Genomic DNA, 24,760 nt, shown 5'->3' on the forward strand with positions numbered 1-24,760 from the left:
TATATAGCCTGAAGAAATTAGAGCCATAATGCAAACAGAGATATACATGCCCGTGTTCCTCAGCACTACTCACAATAGCAAAAAGATGGACACCACCCAAATGCCCATCCGTGGAAGGATGGGTCAATAAACTTTGATTCATACACACAACAGAATTCTGTAAAACATTAGAGAATGATGGTGAATCTATATATGCTCTCATGACAGGAATGAAACTGAAGGACACTATGCTGAGTGACATTAGTCAAACAAAAAAGGAAAGTGTTGTATGAGACCACTGTTACTATTTTTTAATGAAGAAAATCACACGTGCACACACTCACACACACACACAAAGACTGAGGGTGATCAGGGGCAGGAGGGCAAAGAAAGGAAAAGTCAGAGGCGAGAGAAGACAGGTATAACTTGGGTTCAGAGGAAAATAATATCCAAAAGAGGGAGAGGGGGTTGAAAATGATGCCAACAGGGCAGGACAAAGGTAGGTATCGTCAGTTGTTGGTATGAAACGGATGCTCTGCTCTGTAAACCTTCACCTAATTCACAATCAAAATAATTTTTTTTAAGATTCAGGAAGCATTACCTGGAAAAAAGTCATTAACTAGATTTTTCCTAAATAGAAAGAATATGAAAACTATTAAGAATGAACTTAATTCTCAGTGCCAGTTTTAATAGGAATATGCACCAGCTATGAGATTGATCGTTTGCTATGATCTTGGATTAAAATGAAGACAGGGGACCACATTTGCTAGTCTTCTGAAGCAGCTGACATCCTAACTAAAAAGAAGACAAGCAGGGCCTTAACTTTCTGTCTCAAATGTACATTTCTACATGTGCACAGGCTCAGAGCTCAGTCACTACCACAAAGAGAAAAACAGACAGGCTGAATTTTGCACACACAAACACACACACACACACACACAACAACAACAACAACAACAACAAAAATCAAATGATTAATTTTAGAGTACTAATGTGAAATCATTGGTAGTATCCTATTTAGTTATGTCATACAACTCTCAGTGAACTTTGATATTTACTGAAATACTAACCCAGCTTCCCGTTAGCACACTGAAATTAGAAGTCATGCTCATTCCTGCTCATGAAAGTGGGATTTAAATCAACAGCGGCATTGCTGGAACATTTTTGGTGGGATACAACTGAACTGATCCGCTATGCTGCTCCTCATCCATGTCATGCTAATCTTATGGGTTGCCACTGTTGAGGGACAAGGTAAGTTGAAGAGCAATCTGAATAGTTACTTTCTTTTCAAATGTTTGTGGTGATTTTTTGTTCTTTTATGTACTTTTTATTTTATTTGTTTTTAAATGAGTAAACGAGAACATTTTAAATGGCAATTTTAACTATCTAATAAGGAGATAATGGGCTAAAATGGATTCATTTTGTTCTATAAGTTGCAAAGTGTAGTTATTGGCCATGAAATACACAATTGCGAGAGGAATTAAATAAAGATCTGAACATAGTGAAAAATAAAAGTAACAGAGGAAAGTACCAATTCAATTATGCCTAAACTCTGCCATGCCATTGACCAGAAAAACAAAAAGTCCCAAGAATGCAAAGCTTCCTAAAGTTTGGAGAATTTTTGGTGAAATACCTGAGGCTGTGGCCTTAGTCCCCTTTCAGGTCTAGAAGTGATCTCAGTTTTCAGACAAACAAGGAGTCTCAGCAGAGCAACAACACAAGTGAGGTGCACATCCCTTAGACTACATCAACCATGTGAGATCAAGAGCACAGCACTTACCAAAGTCAGAAGATTACGAAAGAAACGGACGGAAACAGGTAACACAGGAAGACGTGAGATAAGCGATGTTACGTCGAAGGGATTGTAGTGAATGAAATGAAATGAAATCTGTAGGAAAGACTGAATGAAAAATGGATGATTGTCCTGAAAACTTTAACCCAATTTAAAATAAAACATTCCATTTTGTTTAATGTTTGGAGATTTAATTTCCATATATTTGTTAATTTAAGATTTTAAACATGATCAAAATCAAGAATTTCTGTTTTAATATAACTGTTATTTAGCCATTGGGTATCTCTTTTAATAAAACAGTAGAATTTGTTTTTATCTCTAAGCCAGTAAAATACCAGTGGGCTATTTGCTTTTACTGAGCTCTTTAAGAATGTTGAAAGTGAAAGGGCATGGAATATTATTTGTTTCTACCACTGTAAACTGTATCTCGTACTATTTTAAAACTGTCTTATGTTCTTTAGTGTTAAAATAAAAACCATCATTTCCAAAGAGTTGCAAATACAACCTTTAAAAGGATACAGGATAGGTGACTAAACTGTGTGTGTATGTGTATGTGTGTGTGTGTGTGTGTACATTCTGACTCACTGCAATTTAAATTTTTAATTTATTTTTTTAGTACTTCTTTTATTTCTAACAGCACAATGTAGTGAGCCCTCAGAAAATTTTAAAACAAAAAAATAGAAAATAAACAGGGTTTTTGTGTTTCCTTGTTTTTAATTGCAGCTTAGGTGGTGGTTTACAATTCAGATCATCACCCCTGTATCCCTCAGTCTAAACCACCAATCAAACCCCCGACAGCCCACTCCTCCCATCCCTATTTCTGATTTCCCCTCTCCCCCCTAGAGCCCACCTTCTCCCTGCACCCAGGACACCATCCTTCGACTGGCCAGCTCATTGCTTCATTGCCCTTCCCTGCCCTTCCCCCTTTGCAAACTCCAAAGTCTCATCTAAATGATATGTCTTTGTCTTTGGCCTGTTGGAAGCTTAACAAATGTTCTCCTAAAATTATATATATTTATAAAGAAGACTATGAAGAATGAATTTAATTCTTAGTGTCAGTTTCACTAGAAATATGTACCAGCTATGAGATTGATCGTTTGCTATGATCTTGGATTAAAATAAAGACAGGGGACCACATTTGCTAGTCTTCTGAAGCAGCTGACATCCTAACTAAAAAGAAGACAAGCAGGGCCTTAACTTTCTGTCTCAAATGTACATTTCTACATGCGGCAGGCTCAGAGCTCAGTCACTACCATAAAGAGAAAAACAGACAGGCTGAATTTTGCTAAAATAACTAACGAAATAAAATGATTAATTGTAGAGTACTAATGTGAAAACACTGGTAGTATACTATTTAGTTACTTCATATTACCCTCAGTGAACTTTGATATTTACGAAGTACTAACCTAGCTTCCCATTAGCACACTGAAATTTGTAGTCATGTTCATTCCTGCTAACGGTAGCGGGATTTTCATCAAATCACCTTCACTGGAACGTTTTTTGGTGATATGCAACTGAACTGAGCCACTGCACTGCTCCTATTCCATGCCATTTTAATCTCATGGGTTTCCATCGTTGAGGAACAGGGTAACTTGAAGACCAGTCTGAGTATTTTCTTTTTTAAAGGTCTATGGTGATTTCTTTGTTCATTTATGTATTTTTTATTCTATTTGTTTTTAAATGAGTAAATAAGGACATTTTAAATGACACTTTTAACTATCTAATATGGAAATAATGGGCTAAAATGGATTTATTTTGTTCTCCAAGTTACAAAGTGTAGTTTATGGCCAAGAAATACACAATTGTGAGAAGAATTAAATCGTTAAAGATATGAAAGTAGTGAAAAAATGAAAGTAACAAAGGAAAGTACCAATTCAATTAAGCCTAAACTCTGCCTTGCCACCCGCCGGGGAAAACAAAAAATCCTAGAACACAAAGCCTTCCTAATGTATGGAGGGTAGCAAGTAAGGAGAGATGATTCCAATTAAAAAGTTCCAACCAAGACAGATAAAGTCAGAGCACAAAGACATTCTACTCCTATCCTTTGATTAGTTAAGCCAAATATGTTGTTGTTGGGTGCCATGGGATCGGGTCCAGCCCATAATGTCTCTGTGCACAACTCAATGACACACTATCCAGTCCTGTGCCATTGTCTCAAGTTTTCATACAATTAAGCACATTGGTGTAGCGGCTGTGTTGAGGGTCTTCCTCTTTTTGCTACCCCTCTGCTGTACCAAGTCCGATGTCCTAATTATCAAGAGACTGTTCTCTCTTGACCACGTGTCCAAAGTGCATAAGACCAGTCTTTTCAGCCTTCCCTCTAAGGATCACTCTGGCCAAACATATTCCAAAACAGATTTGTTAGTCCTTTTGGCAGCCCGTGGTACTTTCAATATTCTTTGCGAGTGTCATAATTCAAATGCATTGATTCTTTGGTCTTCTATATGCAGTGCATATGAGATTTTACATGCATATTAAGTGATTTAACGTACCGTGGCTTGGGTCAGGAGCAACTTAGTCCTTCAAGTAATGTCTTTACTTTTCGACACTCTGAAGTCATATCGTGTAACAGATGTACTTAGCACAATGCATCTTTTGATCTCTTAACTGCCTCTTCCAGGAGCAATCCTTGTGGATACAAGCAAGGCAAAATCTTTGACACTTTCAACCTTCTCTCCATTTGTCATTACTGGTCACTTATTGGTCTAGTTGGGAGGCTGTGGGTCTTCTTTACATGAATTTGTAATCCACGCTGAAGGCTACAATCCTTGATCTTCAGCAGCAAGTGCTTCAAATTCTTCTCAGTCTCAGCCAGCAAAGTTGTATCACCTGCATATTTCAGGTTGTGAAATCCTCCTTCCAGTCCTGATGCCACATTCTTATTCATATAAGCCAGTTTCGCTGATTTGCTCAGCATACAGATGAAATAAGTACGGTGAGAGGATACAACCCTGACACACACCTGTCCTGATTTTAAACCGTGCAGTAACCCCTTGTTCTGTTGGCACAACTGCCTCTGGATTAATATAAAAGTTGTACGTCAGCATGAAAAAGCGTTTTGGACCTCTGTTTCTTCTCAAGGATATACATAATTTATTATGGTCCACACAGTTGGATGCCTTAGCTTAGACAATAAAACACAAGTGAACATTTTTCTGGTATTCTTTGCTTGCAGCCAACATCCATCTGATGTCAGCAATGATATCCTTTGCTCCATATACTCTTCGGAATCTTGACTGAACCTCTGGCAGCTCCCTTTCAATGTACTGCTATAATATACAACTGTTTTTTGGATGCTGTTCAGAAAATTGTCACTTGTATGTGAAAACCTTATACGTAGCTTTGAAACAGTGTCAGAATTCAAAGATACCTATTAATAAGATCCATGGCTGGAAAAGGGAATGATATCAGTGCCTAAATTCTAAACACCTTAATTACAGGAAAAAATGTACCATAGTGGTAGGTCAAAACCATTTACAAGGCCACTACAAGGGATGAGCCTCAGGTGACTCCACAATACACATTGGCTTGAAATGACAATAAATCAAAAACCTAATGGTGAGCATTGTGAAGGGGATTTTAGAAACTGTACAAAGGCTAAAATACAATGTCTTATAATATGATCTCCCTATGGACTGAATGTAACTTTATTCTAAACTTTTCATATTCTCTGATTTCTATTAGATTGAGGTCTCTATTGGTTTTTATATAACCATTGTTAATGGATCCTTGTTGGGTGTCTGACCTAGTCTCATATAGTTATCAATTTATGGTAACTGGGATTGATATAAATATAAAGCTAGTGATGGGATTGATGATAACCTGGGGACATGGAGAGAGAGGGAGGGGAACATTTTCAGTGGACATCAATGATTTTGACAATAATTGAGCAATACTTCTTGATATCATTGAACCATTGAATTGTATGGCATGTTAATTATGTCTGTGTTAGGCTGGGTAGACTAGAGAAACAAATCCATAGAGACACTCTAGTGTATAAGAAAGAGGTTTATATACAAGATCAATTAAATATTGAGAAAACATACCAGCCTAGTCTAGATTAAGTCCATAAAGTCTGATATTAGCCTATATGTCTGATACCAATCTAAAAAGTCCTCTTCAGATTCATGAAATGCATGCAATGATGCCAAGTGCAGGAAGATCACAGGCCAGTGGATGGGAAGTCTTGTGGATCCAGTGGTGATGGAAGTATCTTAGCACTGACAGGGATTTCAACATGGTTCCTTCAGCATTGGGGCTCTGACTGCCATCAGCTTCTCTCCATGTGTCTTCTCAACAGTGATGTCTCGTACGTAGTCAGCTTGTCAGTAGAGCGTATCCAAGGGAGTGAGCCAAGAGAGAGCCCCCACCTCCAAGAAAAAATAACAGAGTTCCTTAGGAGAAGGCCATGCCCACACAGAGGCCTCATTGGTTATGACCTTATGGACAGCCTAGACTCCACCACTTCACTCTTAATCCTCAAATTGACACCAGATTGTGTAACTACCATAAGGTCTATTTTAGGAAAAATCACAAGGAGGATTAGTTAGGGATGGGTAAGGGGCTTTTATTGAATAACTAAATATAAAAGCATATCATTATTCACTTCAGGAATTCATGAAAGATAATCATACCTGTTCTTTAGGTAAAATTATAAAATATCACTGGACGATGTTTTAAACAGATGTCTCAGAAATTTATGAAAACTACCACAGTACCAGAATCTCAATTTCCAGAGATAGCTTGCCAAATAAAACTCCTTGAAGTTGTTTGGAAATTTTTAGTTAAGTCCAGATCCAAAACTCTTTTAAACAATTCTCTTAACGGAACTCTTGCTGGGAAAATGTTTCTTGAACCCACTTTATACAAAAGAAAGCTGTGGATAATTTGCTCTGTTTTGTTTTTAGTTTGTGTGGCTTTCTAAGAGTTAATGTTCTGTGTGAAATTGGCTGGGCCAGCAGTGGACAGAGCTCACTAGTGCTTAACTCAGCAACCAAGCCCACCTGGATTCCCAGCCAGACAGGCAAGGAAAAGAACGACGTTCATTCAATTAGTCCATTTGGCTCAAAGGCTTTATGAATTTTCCCTTTATATCACACAGTGAGGACTGTCTTCACAGCACACTCACTGAAAAACTGTATTTACAGGTGTATTATGTTTCTTTTCCCCCTACACTTTGGTGTGGATTATGTGGTATAATCATCTGCTAGAGACATTATTAAAAAGGGAATTCTAAATGGGACTGGAGGGTGGGACAAAGAAGATACTCATTAAAGTGAAGAAGAAAAATATGTAGCAACTTGGCTACCACTAACCCAGAAAGTTATATTCAAGCTGCAAACTGGCCTCTTTAGAAAATTTCTTTCCATAAGTTAGCTAGGTATTAAATGGCCCTTAAGTTTTCACTGCACTTAGGTGAGACTGCCTCTAAGGCAAACACAAGCCACTACGATAATATTTTGGGGTACAACTCTACATGTTTTTGGCAACAAAATATTGGTCAAAAATATCTTATGCTTCATGCAACAGCAAAGAGAGTGTAAAAGAGAAAAAGCCTCCAACCATGTCTCACTGCAGCCTATGCTGTTCCAGGAGGAAATCAGACATGTAACCAAGGAGATCGATGCAAGGCTAGAGATAGGACTTTTACTCAGAACATTCTATGAAAACTGAGAAGAAACACAAAATCATTTTTACCATTGAATGGGTTCTTGGATAAAAAAGAAAATTGACATTTATAGCTAGCACCTTGATTGATAGGTACAGTGAATGTTTGATTAACATTGTAGAATGGGTTTGGACTGATGAGTAAAATGGAGCTACTTGGAGGATGGGAGAAAAGTTATTCTGGGCATAAGAAATCCACAGGCACTAATGTGTGGAAATCAAGAACTGTAATTTGATTGGAGAAAAAGACTCATTTGAAAAAGACTCATGGGGGAGAGTAAAAGGAAATAGAGGAAAGAGCAGTCATCTAGCTCAGACGCAACAAAGCCCACATGGAAGAAGCACATCAGCCTGCATCATGATGAGGTACTGAAGGGATCAATTATCAGGCCTCAAAGAACAAAAAAAAATCATATCATTGTGTGCTCACCGCCCTGATACAATCGCTGAAGACAAATGGGTGCATAAGCAAATGTGGTGAAGAAAGCTGATGCTGCCCAGCTATCAAAAGATATAGCCTTTGGGGTCTTAAAGGCTTGAAGGTAAACAAGCAGCAATCTAGCTCAGAAGCAACAAAGCCCACACGGAAGAAGCACACCAGCCTGTGCAATCACGAGGTGTCGAAGAGACCAGCTATCAGGTATCAAAGAACAAAAAATCATATCATTGTGAATGAGGGGGAGTGTGGTGTGGAGACCTAAATCCCATCTGTAGGCAATTGGACATCTCCTTACAGAAGGGTAGCAGGGAGGAGACGAGCCAGTCATGGTACAATGTAGCAACAATGAAACATACAACTTTCCCCTAGTTCCTAAATGTTTCCTCCCCTCCACTCTCCCCCCACTATCATGATCCCAATTCTACCTTACAAATCTGGCTAGACCAGAGGATGTACACTGGTTCCTATATAGATAGGAACTGGAAACACAGGGAATCCAGGGTGAATGATCCCTTCAGGACCAGTGGTGAGTTTGGCGATACTGGGAGGGTAGAGGGAGGATGAGGTGGAAGGAGGGAACTGATTACAAGGATCTACATATAACCTCCTCCCTGGGGTACGGACAACAGAAAAGTGAGTGAAGGAAGACATCAGACGGTAAGATATGACAAAATAATAATTTATAAATTATCAAGGGTTCATGAGGGAGGGGGAACAGGGAGGGAGGGGGAAAATGAGGAGCTGATGCCAGGGGTTTAAGTGGAGAGGAAATGTTTTCAGAATGATGAGGGCAATGAATGTTCAAATGTGCTTTACACAATTGATGTGTGTGTGGATAGTGACAAGAGTTGTATGAGCACATAATAAAATGATTTTTTTTTAAAGGATTTTAAGAAAAAAAAAGGCTCATGGGAGGAAACACTGTCAGTGCCCAATCGATTATTTTTTGCTACTCTCCTATACAAAACTATCTGGTGTCTAACTTTAAATGGTTCAAAAAACTACAAGGTTTGTACAAGGTTAAATGCCATAAGAATTAATTAGTTTCAAATATTGTGCAGCAGTTAACATTACCAGTTTATAAATTGGAAAAAGCATGGGAAATTCCTCTTGGTAACTGATTTTTGACCAGAATTTCTGCAAATCCATTTGGTTGTTTTTCAAGTGGGGAGAGAAGTAAAGAAATTCTTTAATAGCAGTACTATACTGAAGAAATAATTACCTAGATAAAATTTCCAGAATTCCTTGGCAATGTACTCTTAAATTACTCATACTCTTAATTAGAGCTCATTCTTTGTTCCTTTTTAATTAGTACAGTGGAAGGTATTTAATTTAATAAAAGGAAAGAATCACTACTGAATAATTGAAATATGACAAAATTATTCACTAATAAAACATTATTTAATTCTTCACTTTTGTTGTATTTTCTATAGTGGAGTTTTGTGATTTTCCAAATATAAAGCACGGAATTCTACATGATGAAAACAGACATATACCAGGCTTTCCAGGTGTTCCTGTGGGAAATGTCTTCTATTATTCCTGTGAACATGGTTTTGCATCACCTTCAAAATCCTTTTGGTCTCCAACTACCTGCACTGCGAATGGATGGTTGCCGATGCCTAAGTGCCTCAGTAAGTAAATGTCCTCCCCATTGCCTGGCTGAATCATTCAGTGATTGCACGAGACAATCAAGGTTAATATGAGTTTCAACCATCTGGACAGCAAACAACATTAGACTAGACCACAGGGTCTTGGCAGGCAATTTTAGGGGTGGGGACAAGAGAAGCTGGAAAAGTTCACAGATGTAGTCCTTCTTCTGTGAAGTTCTGTTTTTGAAAGTAAAAGTAAAATATTTGCACTTGCTTCTATTACCCATGGTGCTCTGTATATTGACATTTTTATTTAATGTTGTTAGATGCCATCTAGTTGGCCCGGACCCATACACATAGTCACCTTATGCCTAACAGACAAAATCACTGCCCAGTCCTGCGCCATCCCCACAAATGTTCCTGTGCTTGAGCACATTGTCACAGCCACAGTGTCACTCCATCTCCTGAGGGCCTTCCTGTTTTTCACTGCTCCTCCACTTTACCAAGCAGGATGTCCTTCCCCAGGGACTGGTCTCTCCTAACAATATATCCAAAATATGTAAGAAGAAGTCTTACTAGCCTCGTATCTAAGGAGTGCTATGATTGTACTTCTCCCAAGACAGATCTGTTAGTCCTTTGGGCAGTCCGTGGTATTTTCAATATTCTTCACCAGCATGACCTATCAAATGCATTTTTTCTTCTTTGATCTTCTTTATTCAATGTCCAACTTTCACATGCATATGAGATAACTGAAAATACTAAGGTTTGGGCCAGAAACATCTTCTTCCATAAAGGTGCATCCTTGATTTTCAGTACTCAGAAGAGGTCTTGTGCCACAGTTTTACCTCATGAAATACATCTTTTGGTCTCTTCAGTGCTGCTCCCATAAGCATTGATTGTGGTTTCAAGAAAGACAAAATCCTTGACAGCTTCAAACTTTTCTCCATTTATCCTTAGTCCAGCTGTGAAGATGGGTCTTCGTCACCTAGCCTTACTGAAGGCTACAATCCTTGATGTGCTTCAGCAAGGGTTTCAAGGCCTCCACTTTCAGTAAGCAGGGTCGTGCCATCTGCATACTGCAAATTGTTAATAAGCTTACCTCTGATCGTGATGCCACTTTCTTCTTGATATAAGCCAGCTTCTCTGATTATATATGAGCATTCATGTTTCTTTCCTAACATTTGTCTGGTAGCAGCATGACCATAACTCTCCTTCAAAGTTATTTCACATCACAGCCTGTCTTTAAATTTATCCTGTTGAATATTGCAAGGAGCATGCAAAAGTTATTATTTTCTGTAAGAAAACTTCTTTGGTACTCTAAGTTAATTCTGTCTTAATCTTTCATTAAATACTCAATTGATAACAGAGTTTTAAAATAGAAGAACATTGGAAAACACATGCACATATAAAAGTTAATAATAGTCTTATTCCATTCACAAGGGACACTTATAATTATGCAAGAAATGTACATATTAGTATGTTGTTTTATATATGAGTATGTCATAAACAAGATATTTCTATAAGAATATAGCAAAATAGTAAGGAATATTAATTTCCATATATAATTGGAATCACTAAAAATGAAATGGAAGGCATAAAGATCAATATGCTAGGCATTAATAAGCTGAAATGGACTGATATTGGTCATGTTGAATCACAAAATCACATGGTTTATTATGCTGTGAATGAAACAAGTGGAATGGGATTTCCTTCATTGTCATAAAAGGGTATTTCAAGATCTATCTTGACGGATGGGATAGATAAGGATAGGATAAAGTCTGTCCACACACAAGGAAATACAATCAATACTATTATTAATCTAATTTATGCACCAACCACAAAAGCTAGTAATGAAGAAATTAAAGAATTCTACTAATGTCTTCAGTCACAACTTGATCAAATATGCAATTGCGGTGCATTGATAGTTATAGGTCATTGGAATGCAAAAGTTGAAAATAAAGAGGAAACAACAGTAGTTGGAAAATATGATCTTGGCTATAGAGACTAAGTGGGGATCACCTGATATGATTTTGCAGAACTTTTGACTTCTTCATCACAAATACCTTTTTTCAACAACACTAAAATGTACTATACACATGGACTTCTCTAGATGAATACACAGAAATCAAACTAAATAGTGAGAAGAGGTGATGGAGATGCTGAATATCAGCAGCTAAAAGCAGGCCAGGGGTCCATTTGTTCATATGCAAATGTAGGTTGAAATTGAAGAAATTATATAACAGAACAATGGAATAGTGCATGATTCAAAACCAGGAATGGTGTGTGCCAGGGGTCTATTGTCTCACTATAGCTATTAGAGTGGCTGGACTATGTGAAGAAGAATGCAGCAACAGGTTGAGAGGAAGGCTAACTAACAACCTGAGATATGCAGAGGACACTCTTTTACTTGTGGAGAGTTAGGAGGGTTTGAAGCACTTGCTGATGGAGATTGAAGATTGCAGTCTGTGGTATGTAAAGAAAACCCAAATCCTCACAACTGGACCAATAGGTAGCATCATGATAAGCAGAGAAAAGATGAAAGCTGTAAAGAATATTATCTTACTTGGATCCACAATCAATGCTCATGAAGCAATAATCAAGAAATCAAAAGAAGCATAGCATTGGGTAAATCTGCTGCCCAGGACCTCTTTACAGTGTTGCAAAGCAAAGATGTTTCTTTGAGGACTAAGGTGAGCCTGACCCAAGTCATAGTATTTTTCAACCACCTCATCTGCTTGTGAAAGTTGGACATTGAGTAAGGAAGACTGAAGAGAAATTGAACATTCGAACAGCTGTGGTGGTGAAGAATATTGAAAGTACCATAGACAACCAAAAAAACCAAAGATGTATTTTGGAAGAAGTACAGCATAATTCTCCTGAGAGGAAAAAATGGTGAGATTTCATCTCTCCAACTTTGGACATATTCTCAGGAAACACAACTCCATCATTCTTGATGAAGTGGAGAGGCTGTGAAAAAGAAGACCCTCAGTGAGATGGACGGACACCGGGCAACCACAGTGGATTCAAACACAACAATGGCGGAGAGGGGAATGCAGGACCGGGCAGTGGTCCCTTCTGTTCTGCATGAGTTGGTGCTGACTCGATGGCACTTAACAACAACAGATGGTACAAATGGTCGCCAGTTTGCAGCAGAGTTTCCTTCCAATGACCCTTCATAAATTGGTTCAGATGGAAATGGAATACATTATTATTATTGTTGTTGCCTTTTATTATCTATATCCTTATAAATGTAACATTTATTTTTTCTTTTGGTATTAAAACATTGCGTGTAAACTGATAAATATATTTCCATACATACGGAAAAGCACACAAATATTTAAAATGTATTCCAACAATGAAGAAACCTTGGACATTGTTTACATTATCCTTAGTGGTAATAAAAACTTCCTTTGTGGGATGCTCTGAGTAATCTAGATGATCTCTGGTAATGAGGATAAAGTTTCTAGTGGTAAAACGAATGAGGATTGTGTGTCTGATTGCTTTCTTTTTCCCCCACACTTTTTTGGTAAAATGTCACTGCTTTCTGAATCTGCATGCTGACATTTGCAAAACTATTAGCATGTTAGTTCATGGCTGAGCCGCAGAAGTCCTTGATTGAGTTTAGAGAAAAGCTTTCATTCTTTCACTGTAAAATTCTAAACAAACTTTTGCTTCTTCTTTACCATTATTTCTTCCTTCTTCAGTATTTCTTTCCTCTTCAGAAAACGTCTTAATATATCCTGTGCCTATTTTGAACAGTTAATCATAACATTGAACATCTGTGAGTGAACATCTGAGAATGATAACATACACATGCTTGTGTCCAGTGCATATTATTAAATATCAAATGTATCCCCAAAAGATGGTTGTGTTAGTCTGGGTACTTTAGAGAAACAAATCCACAGAAACTCATGTATAAGAGAGAGTTTAATATAATGCTTAAGTGTGCATCAAGAAAACATCTCAACACAGTGCTGCCCAAGCCCACGAGGCCAACATTAACCCATATGGCCAACACCAATCCACAAAGTCCTCCTCCATCTCACAAAACAGACGCTATGACACTGACTGCAGGAGGAAAGCTGAATCAGTGAAGATGTAAGCATCTCAGCACTGGAAGGGTTCTCCACATGGGTGCTCCAGCACCCAGGGCTGCATCGGGGTAGGTCCATGTGGCTTCTCCTTGGGGATGTTTTGCAGGAAGTGAGCCTTGCTAGCTAAAGCAGGCTAAGGCAGCTGCACCCTGGTCCAACCATCAGAAAGCCAGATATTGGAAACCTAGAAAGGTGAGGCTCACTGAGCCATTTATCTCTCTGCCCTTCAATTAGCCCCACATGTGTTTATAAGCCAGGTTGGCACAATAAACTTTAACTAACTCAATAGTCATAACTGTGGTTCATATAACTCAACCTTCTCCTCAGCTGGGGGCTAACTATGTAAAATCACATATGTAGTTCAATATGTGTACATACATGGTAAAACAAACCAAAAAAAATCCACTGCCATCTATTAGATTTCAACTCACAATAACCCTATAAGGGTTTCAAGACTGTAATCGTTATGGGTGCAGGGAGATACACCTGTATCCCAGGGAGAGGCTGGTGTATTTGAGCTGCCTGCTTTGAGATTAGTAGTCCAACACTTAACCCACATCTCCACCAGGGCTCCTTAGATATGTGGTCCCATTGAAACCCTAAGTTGATTCCACTCATAATGACCCTATATTGGGTTTCTAAAGGTATAAACTTTTACAGGAGTAAGATACATTCATCTCTCTCCTACCTGGTAGGTTTGAACCACAAACTTGGAGATTATCTGCCCACTAAGGCTGTAACTGAAATGATTTTTAAAAATTATTTGTAGACATTGTTTTAAAATTTTCCTTTTCTTTTCAAAATAATGTAAAGTGAAACATCAGTTTCCTATCTTTTTTAACACTCTGCCTTTTAAATCATTTTGTTGTTGTTGTTCTCTTAGGGTTATGTTTCTTTCCTTCTGTGAAAAATGGCCATTCTGCGTCTTCAGGACAAACGCACATGGAAGGTGATACTGTGAAAATAGACTGTGATGCTGGCTACAACCTACCAAATAACGGGGGCACCATCTCATGTACAGAGGATGGCTGGTCCTCTCCTCCCCAGTGCAGTCCCAACAGTAAGTAAACCCACACTTCTCTCAGACCACGCTATGTTTTATCATTTTTAAAAAGAAACAAATTAACTGTCACATTTCGTAGAGGTTTCCCACTTGCTTTCATTGCTTGTTTTGCATTTATATTTTAATTCGAATTTTGTCTGAGAGAGCACACCAATTACGCAGTTTTCCTACCTACGTGAAATAAATATTGGCAGAAGGTAGAAATCTTAGGCAAAAGTACCATGATAATCTCTGAAGATAGAACCTTTATACAAAACTAATACTCGTTTAATTTTTATATTACCATTATCAAGTTACTTGGCAAATTATTATAAAACTACAGATATAAAAATAAATCTAGTATTACTTAATTTTTACAATTTTAATTGGCATATAATTCACATATCATACAATTCATTAGTTCAATCATGTTAAAAATGATTGTAAAATCATCACCACAATCAACGGTAAAACATTTTCTTCTTCCCTATATCCATTGATATTATAACCCTGTTTCCTCCCAACCTCCACTGCGATACCCCCAAGAAACAATTAATCATATTGCTGTCTCTATAAATTTACCTATCCTGGATTTCATAGGCAAAAATAGGAAAGGATTGTTTTTATAAAAGCCCAACAACAACAAAATAAAACCGAGAAAAACCTCAATAAAAAAGAAAGCAGACGATATTAAAAACAAATTTAAAATGAGTCAAATGGAAGATAAAATATAAGGTGTTGAATCTTAACATAATTGTATCTGCTGTAATCCGCTTTCCAGTGCACTGTGCATGATTGTAAGGCTATTTACATCCCTGGTTTATGATCAGAGGGGGTTAGCTGGAGGTTTGTTTAATCTTCATACACTTTTCCTTCACTTGAAACAACACTAAAATGGATCAAAAGCAGTGGTGGGATTCTGCCAGTTTGTACCTGTTCGGCAGAACTGATACCCCATTCTTTGTTAAGTTCAGTGAACCTGTTGTTGAAATAGCACTTGAATCATGGTTCTCTCTGGGGTGGGTGGCTAGGCAGCAACCCAAAATGGAAATAACAAATTTCTGTTGCTTACCCTTTTTTAAGGATAGTTCTACCCTAGCCTTTAGGACCGATATGAGTTCAGTTGGCTTGGTAGCAGTGAGCTTGGTTTGCATTGGCAGTAACTCCAAGGGCTAAGTGACAGTAACACTGTCTATGATGCTTAGGCTTATGTACCAACTGGGCTTGGCCATAATTCTCAGGAGTTTGGCTATGCAAAGATGCAGTCTGACTGTGGGGTAATGGTGTAGTCAGCCTCTTTTTAGTGATTTGTTCTAATCTTGGAATTACAAGAGGTTAAAACATGACAATATTTGAAAAAAAAAGAACAAAACAAATGAATGGAATGCATATCTTAAAACTCCAGTGATTGGACAGTTTATAATTGGTATGGTTCAGTTATTAAATAAATATCCCCTGGTTCTCTTGGACAAATTATCATCTCCTTTTATGACAGTGCAACTGTGGCCTAAGATTTACATTTTATAAACTCAGTAGTAGCCTTGCTCTTTAACACTGTAAGAGGTCTTGTGTAACTGATGTGCCCAGTGCAATGCATCATTTGATTTCTTGACCACTGCTTCTGTGAGCATTGAATGTGGATCCAAGCTAGACAAACTGACAACGTCCAACTTTTTCCCATTTATCATGATGTTACCTGTTGGTCCACTTATGAAGATTTGAGTTTTCTTTACATTGAGTTGTAGTCCAAACACAAGTCTGTATGTAGTCTTTGATCTTCACCAGCAAGTGTTTTAAGTCTTCCTCACTTTCAGCAACAAGGTTGTGTCATCTGAATTTCACTGGTTGTTAATAAAACTTCCTCCAATCCTGGTGCCTCATTCTTCTCTATTCAATCCAAGTTCTCTGATGACTGGCCTTCTAGCTCCAAATCTTTGCACCCCCAATATAATACTTTGCCTTCTCAAGCTGCCATTTGAATTTTTCTTTTCAACTATTTTACATCATTTCTTTCCTTTTCTATAGCTACTCTATGTTCAAAAGCAAGTTTCAGAGTTTCTTCTGACATCTACTTTGAAGGGATTTTTCTTCTTTGTCTTTTTAATGACTTTTTGCTTTCTTAATATGACGTTCTTGATGTTATCCCACAGCTCTTCAGCTCTTCTGTAATTTGTGTTCAAGGCATCATATCTGTCCTTGAGATGTTCTTAAAACCCAGGTGGAATATATTCAATGTTATATTATGGCTTTTCTGAACTTGTTTTAATTTTTGCAACTTCAACCTGAGCTTACATATGAGAAACTGATGATCTGTTCCTCAGTTGGTCTGGAAGTTCCACTAAGGAACTTATGTATGATCCTGTTGGTATGGTATGTATACCATTGGTTCGTATACCATGTACTCTGTTGGTATGGTTGGTATACCATTGGCACAGATTCATGCATCAAAGCAATGCTCAAACCACCATATTAAGACCCGCATTAGGTGAGTGTTGGTGTGTTAATAGTTTTGTTCTTGTTGCTGTTTGGGGTACCATCAAGTTGGTCCCTACTCATAGCAACCCCTTGCACAATAGAACAAAGCAGTGTCTGGTCATGTTTCATCCTCAAGACTGTTGTGATGGAGCCCTTTGTTTCAGCCACTGTCTCGCTTCATCTTATTGAGGAAAACCTTCTTTTCTGATGACCCTTTTCCTTATCAGGCATGATTTCCTCCTCTAAGAACTGATTCCTCATCACAGTATTGCCAAGGAGGTGAGATGAAGTCTCACCATTTCTGCTTCCAGGGAGCATTCTAGCGTTACTTCCTTCAAGACAGATAGTTATTTCTTTGGAATTCCATTCATCTCTCACCGTTATTCACCCACACCATAATCCAACTGCATCGATCCTTGTCCTGTTATCTTCAGTCCCTGTTCAGCTTTCACATACACAGGAAGTGATTGAGAAAACCACCGCTTGAGTCAGGTGCACCTTAGTCATTTAAGTGACATCTTTATCATTTTACAGAGATCTGTGTAGCAGATTTTCCCAAGGCGCTGTGTTGATTGATTTCTTCACTCCTGCTTCCATGAGAACTGATTGCAGATAGAATAAAATCCTTGAAAATTTCAATCTCAATTTATCATAATATTTTTATTGATATAGTTGTTAGTTTTTTGTTTTGTTTACGTTGCATTGAAATCCACACTGAAGGATACAGTCTTGATTGCCAATGACTGCTTCAAGTCCTCTTGACTTTCAGCAAGCAAAGCTGTGTCCACTGCCTATCACTGGTTGAGGATGAGCCTTCCTCCAATTCTAATGCTGAGTGAGAAGTAGGAAGCAGTCATTTCAAAGTGCAACTGTTCAGAAGAACAGTGTCTATTAAATGAAGAAGGCTGGATCCAGGTAATCCTGGAAAGTCCATTAGTTTCAGGCCAACTGTACATCATCACTGATTTTAAGAAAGATTACCTCTGTGTCCATGAATAAATGAGTTCACCTATTCTAGAAAAGACTGTAGAAAGTGTCACGGACACTTCTAGAAGAAGAAACAATTCAGCCTTGACAGCAATACAGCCAGAACACTTTAACAAGTAAAGATGGCAAAACTTTTCTTCACATGCTTTAGATCTGTTATCAGTAAAGACAAGTTCTTGGAAAATGACATCATACTTGGTAAAGCTGAATGTCAGAGGAACTAGGAAGATCTTACAGGAGCTGAAATGGCTGCACCAATAGGCACAAGTATAAGAACTACTGTGAAGATGGTAGTGGAGGAGGTGGTAGTTCCTTCCATTTTACAGAGATTCACGATGAAAGGAAACTGAGTCAAGGATGCCTGCAACAGCAATGCTTTCTAGCTATGATTATTCTTCTGAAAAATGAAGATATTAAGCTAATAGGTTCATTACATGTACTTACCACTAGTTAACTATGATTCAAATCTCAAAGAAGCTTATTTAGATCCTTAAATTGCTTCTTGAGAACCCACATGGCATAATGGGCTACCCATTTGGTTACTAACTACAAAGTCAGCAGTTCAAAACCACCCGGTGCTCCGCAGGAGAAAGATAATGCTTCCTGCTCCATCAGACTCAGTCTCAGACACCCACTGGAGCAGTTCGACTGCATCCCATGCAGTCACTATGCACCAGAATTGACTCAACGGCATGGAGGGCTGCTTTTTAAATTATTTCTACATGTCGATAGAGGCTCTCATTTTGTCTGCTGTAATAAATGTATTTAAGAATATTTAGTGAAAAGTGGTCCATAAATAGGATGACTAGAATAAGCACTATATCATAACTTTTTTCTGCTTTTAAAAATTATCACAACCCATTTCCTTTGATCATCGTTGCACAATAATAATTTATATATCAATGTATCACTACCATAAAGTTGGTGCTGATGCATGGTGACTCTGTAAGACAAGGTAGAATTCTCCCTGTGCGTTCCCAAGACTGTAACTCTTTATGGAGTAAAGAGCCCCATGTTTCCTTTATAGATAGCATAAAATAGTCTACCAGCTATAAATACTATTCCTTTACCTCATTTATTAAATATTAGAATAGCAGTGAACTAACTCTACCTGGAATACCTTTCATTATGAAAATTTACAAAATAATTTCCCATTTGCCTTTTTAAAAATATCTGTAACATAAAACATATTTTCAATAGTTTCCAAACTGAAAGAAATATACATTTCTCATATTTCAGTGGAAAACTTTATAAATTTCAGGGTTAAAAATCATTTATGATGTATGCATTGAATATTCAAGGAATTTGGCTATGTTGGTTATATATTTATATACTATAATCAAAGGAATGGAATAGTGGAAGGAAAACTGCAGAGCAGAACTGTATCCCACAATGGCACGTTAAGAAATGGTGCCATGATCAGCTGAAAACAGGTGCAGAGCTGCCAGACAGCACGTGATGGAGAACGACTGAAGGACAAGGGCATCAACAGATGATCTACCCTCCTGGGTGTCCAGTTTCTGTCTCTGAACTAAGTATGGAAATAAGCAGAGCGTTTAGTTCACTTTTTTTTGTTTGCGTTGGTTTGTCTCCCGCCTTCCCCACTAAATACAATTGAAAGTTCACAGTTTGTTTCCAACACTTGATAGTTGTGAAATGATCCAAAGTGGAGAGCCGCACAGAGCATGCTGAGAACCTCAGCCAAGATGACATCGCTCCCCAGGAAATACTTTCCCAGAACCCCTTGCGACCCTAATGGAAGTTCAGATAAACTTTCCAGAGAGAATCTCTTTTAAAATGCTTGACACAGCTGCTGAGGGGAAGAAAGCGCATTCTGGCCATACTGGCGGGGTGAGGCTTTCTTCCTCCAGGAGCGTCTAACAAAAATCCCGTGTGTTGCCTGCCCTATGTCTTCCAAAGTCAATCTCTCTCTTGATAAGACAAAAACCCAATTCCAGTAAAAATGGCCTTTCATTTGTTCCCAAATATACATAGTAGATTTAGGCAAAGAATACATCTGCATGCTACACTTGATTACATGTTTTATAGTTATTTTGAATTGTCATTTATCACCTTTCAGGTTTGTGTACACAAACTTAAATAAGAAAAATGTGGTAAAGCAGTAAGATTTCAGAAGGAAATGCTGCCCATTCTTTACCAGCTTCAGAAATCTGACCTATGATACAAATCTTTTTCAGCATTGAGTTCTATGTATGGCTGCTTTAAAATGTGACCACAAGTTTGGCCTACAACAACAAATTTTTTAATAAATGAATAATGAATAATTTTATTGGGGTGTCTCACAGCTCTTATAATAATACATACATCAATTGTATCCAGCACATTTGTACATATGTTGCCTTCATCATTTTCAAAATATTTTCTTTCGGCTTGAACTCTTGGTATCAGCTCCTCTTTTTAAAAAATAATTAGTAATAATATTTTATCGTGTTTTAAATGGAAGTTTACAAAGTAAATTAGGTTCTCATTTGACACACTCTACACACCTTGTTCAGTGACATTAGTTACACTTTCCACAATATGTCAACATTCGATGATTTGCATTCTAGTTGTTCCATTTCCAGTATTCTAGTTTCCCAGTTCCTTTGTCAGCCCATCTTTGCTTTTTAGTAATGGTTGGCATTTTGGTCTCATGTAGATGGCTTTATAATAATGATATAAATAGTGATTTCCTACACTCTTCTTCCCATTTTTTTTCTAATCTTGATTCTCCTAGGATTTGTGAACTAGTACATTATTGCTATTTCCTTTAAAAGTCCAGATTAACCCATCTCCATCTGAAGAGTAAAAACTCAGCTCACAATGCCTGCAGCAGGTGGGGAAATCACAGCACCAAGCTAAAAGAAAATCTGAGAACTATATAGCTTATTTTATGGACTGGAGTATTTCAGAAGACCCTTTCCCCTGACCCAGACTATACAGCACCCCAAAACCCATTGCTGAAGGAAAAGATAACAGACACTATCCAGTCTGTCTTACTAGGCATTCATCTCACTCAGACTCACTACTACCGAGTTGATTGAGACTCACAGTGACTCAATGCGACACTGTAGAATTGTTCCTGTGGGCTTCTGAAATTATAGATCTTTAAGGAAATAAAATGCCTCTACCTTCTCCCATGGAGGTCCTGGTGGTTTTGAACTGCTAAACCTGCAGTTAGCAGCCCAACACATAACCTATTGCTCAATAAGATTCTAAGTTCTCCCTCTGTCCCTGCTTATAAACTGGCATACTTGGGATAGGCTTCCAAACCACTCTCATTGAGTGAACAATGGAGCCCTGTACTCAGGGGTACTATGCTTTATTTTGTGCGCCAATCCGTTCTTGGACTACAAGGTGATCTGAGAGGATATTTTCAGTTCAAGTTTTAAAGAGTATCTCCGGTCAGTAGTCTCAAGGTACCTTCTAACCAATTGGTGCAGGCAGTGTGGAATTTTAAAGAATTTTAGTTAAGATCTGAATCTTTTTTCCTATACTAATCATGCCCATCTTTTGTGGCCCCGATCACAGCAGTTAGCATAGCATCTTATTCCTCTGGTTCTCGAGATAGATGGGGTTGTAGTTCCTCTAGGCTATTATTCAAGTATATTAGTTTCTTCTCTGTCATTTTGGTTTCCTTCTTTTTGTTTTTCTCCTAATGAGTAGAGATCCTCACTAGATGCATACCCCATGGCCGTTCATAAGCTGTGAGACACCGGGGCTTCTGAAGAAAGAACATTGTCAACTACGCTGGAGACTAACATGACTTAGAAGTTAGACATAGTGTACAGCTCCAGTGGCATTTAAAAATCACACTCCTGGTGTCATTTACTTCATTCCATGGGAGTAAATTGCAGAAGGCTTCCTTTCATCTTCCCAGAGGTCTGTTGACTTTACAGAGTAAAAGTCTCTCTATCTATCTGTCAATCTATCTATTTATCTCTCTCACGCGTGCTCTCTAACATTCTCTCTCTCTCTTAGGTTATTGTGCCGTTGACCTACTTAAGTTTCAAGGTTCATACTTAAGTTTCTCTCCTAAAGGCACTGCATGAGTAAGGTGACATCATGTCTTTACAGTAACTAGTGAATTAGGACCTGATTGGTTAAGCAGAGGGGCTCAGGAAACTGGCACTAATTTTCCTGTGAGTAATAAATTCTATTGTAGATTGAGAAGGTTCATGTTTCCTGACAGGAAATATATATGTGTGTGTGTGTATATATATGCATCCTATCTGATGCCTGCTGTATCATTATTAGTATATACCTTAGATGTGCTGATATCTCATAAATATATGTAGGAGTTGATATATAAGGGAAATATAATCATTTCCTATTAAATCATTAATAGTGCTGTGCTGTGCTCTAAAAGGTTTTTTGTTAATATGTTGTGTCCAGATGAGGTCAATTAAGCCACATGAAACTGTAGTTAAAGTTAATAAGCTTTATTGGGTGGCGGTCAAAGGGCAGCTAGGCACCTAACTCACCCTCGGTCACGAGTGCTCAAAGTGGCATAACAAGGCATGGAGGCAGGTGGCATCACACTGACAGGGGAACTTGGATACAAAGGCAGGTGGTATTATGATATTAGGGAACACGGGACCTTACAAAAATAGAACAGGGGGTCTATATGTATCACCAGAAATTTCCAAAATAAATGGCACTGGCTTAGCAGTTACAGAAAAGAGTGATGACAAAAGGAATTACAATAGTTGCAAAAGGCCACACTTGGGTCAGTATAAAATGGTTACAACATTCAGACTAACTAATACAATACGGTTCCATTGTTAAAATGGCTACATCTACTACATTATGATTAATTGTGGTGGGTGACTACAAATGCATAGTGCTTGTTAAAATTTTTTGTCTTTTTGATATATGTTTGGGGTAATACTATCAATAAAATCTTGGTTTTTAATACATCTTAGAGTCTTGTGATATGCCATTATTTGTGAATGCCAGGAGCAAAGGCAGTAACACACTGTTTAAGCTCAATGACCAGTTGGACTATGAATGCAGTGATGGCTATGAAAGCAGAAATGGAAGCACTTCAGGCTCCATAGTATGTGGTGGAAACGGTTGGTCTGATCTGCCCACATGCTATGGTAAGTTCTTTCTCTTATGGGGAATAAACAATTCCCTATTACTTCTTTTTTGTGATGGTTCTATATAATATTTCATAAGGAACAATAATCAAAAGTCAAGACTTCACCCGATAGCTTTAAGAAGCCAAATTTAAATATCACCATATTAAAGTCATATATAGGTCACACACATCATTATATTTATGGTATAAAGAAATTGAAGGAATTTTCAAGGCATCTTGAATTCAATCTGTCAAGTAATTCAAAACTAGGCATACTACACTAAATCTATGGTTATAACATATCCTATAGCAACTTAAGTTATTCTTCTCCTTGACTATGTTTATCATCTAATTTGACTCTTAATGTCTATCATTTAGTGTAGGGCCATGACTTTAAAAGCGGCAAAATTGCCTTCCATGCAACCATACCATTCTTGAAATATGGCTGTGCCTTTCACTTCATGTCTTTTTGTTTTCTATTGTTACTCTAGCAAAATAACACACACACAATGACCCAAAGCAACACAAAACTATTATTTCACGATGCTGGATGCCTGAGTCCTGAAATTAAGGTGCCAGAGAGCTATATTCTTTCTGAAGACCCTAGGAAGAGTCTCTTTCTCTTACATTTTACAGTTTCTAGAGGCCATCTAGCACAATGTCGTTAATGTCATATGCAAATAAAATGTTGCTGAAGATCATTAAAAAACAATTGCAGCAGTGCATCAGTGGGGATTATCACAAATCAAGCCAAATTCAGAACAAGATGTGGAATGAGGGACACCAGTACTGATGCCAGATGGATCCTGGTGGAAAGTTAAAAATACTAGAAATATTTTCCTTTGCATATTGCCTATGTAACACATATTGCCTTCATAAAACACCATAGATAACACTGCAAAAAATAAGAATTCCAGAGCATGCCACTGTGCTCATGCTGATCCTATGCACAAAGAGGAACTTGTTGGGAAAAGCAAAGGAATGTTGCATGGTTTAAAATCAGAAAAGATGAGGATAATTATACAATGTCTATGTGGAGCAAATCATTCAAGAACAAGGACTATATAAAGAAAAACACAGGACACGAGGATTTGAAGAAGGCTCACTTATGACATCCCCCTGTCCATGTACTGGTGTGACCATTTGTAAATAATCTTATCGATATTTTTACTTGGACTTGTCTGTCTGTGGTGGCTTGCTTCTTACTATAATTCTGGAAGCTATGTCATTGGTATCATGTGTCATCAAGGTCACCAAAGGTGAACCGTTTCAGTGGAGCTTCCAGACTAAAGCTACAAAGAAGGAATAGGCAGTAGCCTTCCGAGAGATTCACCACAGGAAGTCTTCTAGATACCAGAAGAACATTGTCAAAGTCAGTACAGAAGATGAACCCTCAGGTTGGAGCACAGCCAAGACAGGATCGGACAAGAGTAGCCTACTCATAATAGAGTCAACCGTGCTGATGGTGCCCGGCTATCAAAAAGTATAGCGTCTGGGGTTTTAAAGGCTTGAAGGTAATCAAGCGGCCATGTAGCTCAGAAGCAACAAAGCCCACATGGAAGAAGCACACCAGCCTATGCAACCACGAGTTGTCGAAGGGATCAGGTGTAAGG

At 38.0% G+C, this 24,760-nt stretch overlaps 1 protein-coding gene across 2 annotated transcripts in view; it reads left to right on the forward strand.

Annotated features, from left to right (window-relative positions):
* Nucleotides 1-1,093: 1,093 nt before the first annotated feature.
* CFHR5 (complement factor H related 5) overlaps nucleotides 1,094-24,760 on the forward strand; it is a 53,161-nt gene continuing 29,494 nt past the window's right edge. The window contains exons 1-4 of one of the 2 annotated variants that reach the window (XM_045298296.1): nucleotides 1,094-1,230; nucleotides 9,311-9,508; nucleotides 14,444-14,620; nucleotides 22,990-23,166. In XM_045298296.1, coding sequence (XP_045154231.1) covers nucleotides 1,173-1,230; nucleotides 9,311-9,508; nucleotides 14,444-14,620; nucleotides 22,990-23,166 — 610 coding nt within the window. In that variant the 5' untranslated portion in view covers nucleotides 1,094-1,172. The remainder of the gene's footprint in view (nucleotides 1,231-9,310; nucleotides 9,509-14,443; nucleotides 14,621-22,989; nucleotides 23,167-24,760) is intronic. The other variant, XM_004699779.2, reaches the window with a different exon arrangement.

Source organism: Echinops telfairi, unplaced genomic scaffold (genome assembly GCF_000313985.2).
Source record: "Echinops telfairi isolate 266 unplaced genomic scaffold, ASM31398v2 ScPeMD7_7424;HRSCAF=8462, whole genome shotgun sequence".
In the NCBI taxonomy this organism is placed as follows: Eukaryota; Metazoa; Chordata; class Mammalia; order Afrosoricida; family Tenrecidae; genus Echinops; species Echinops telfairi.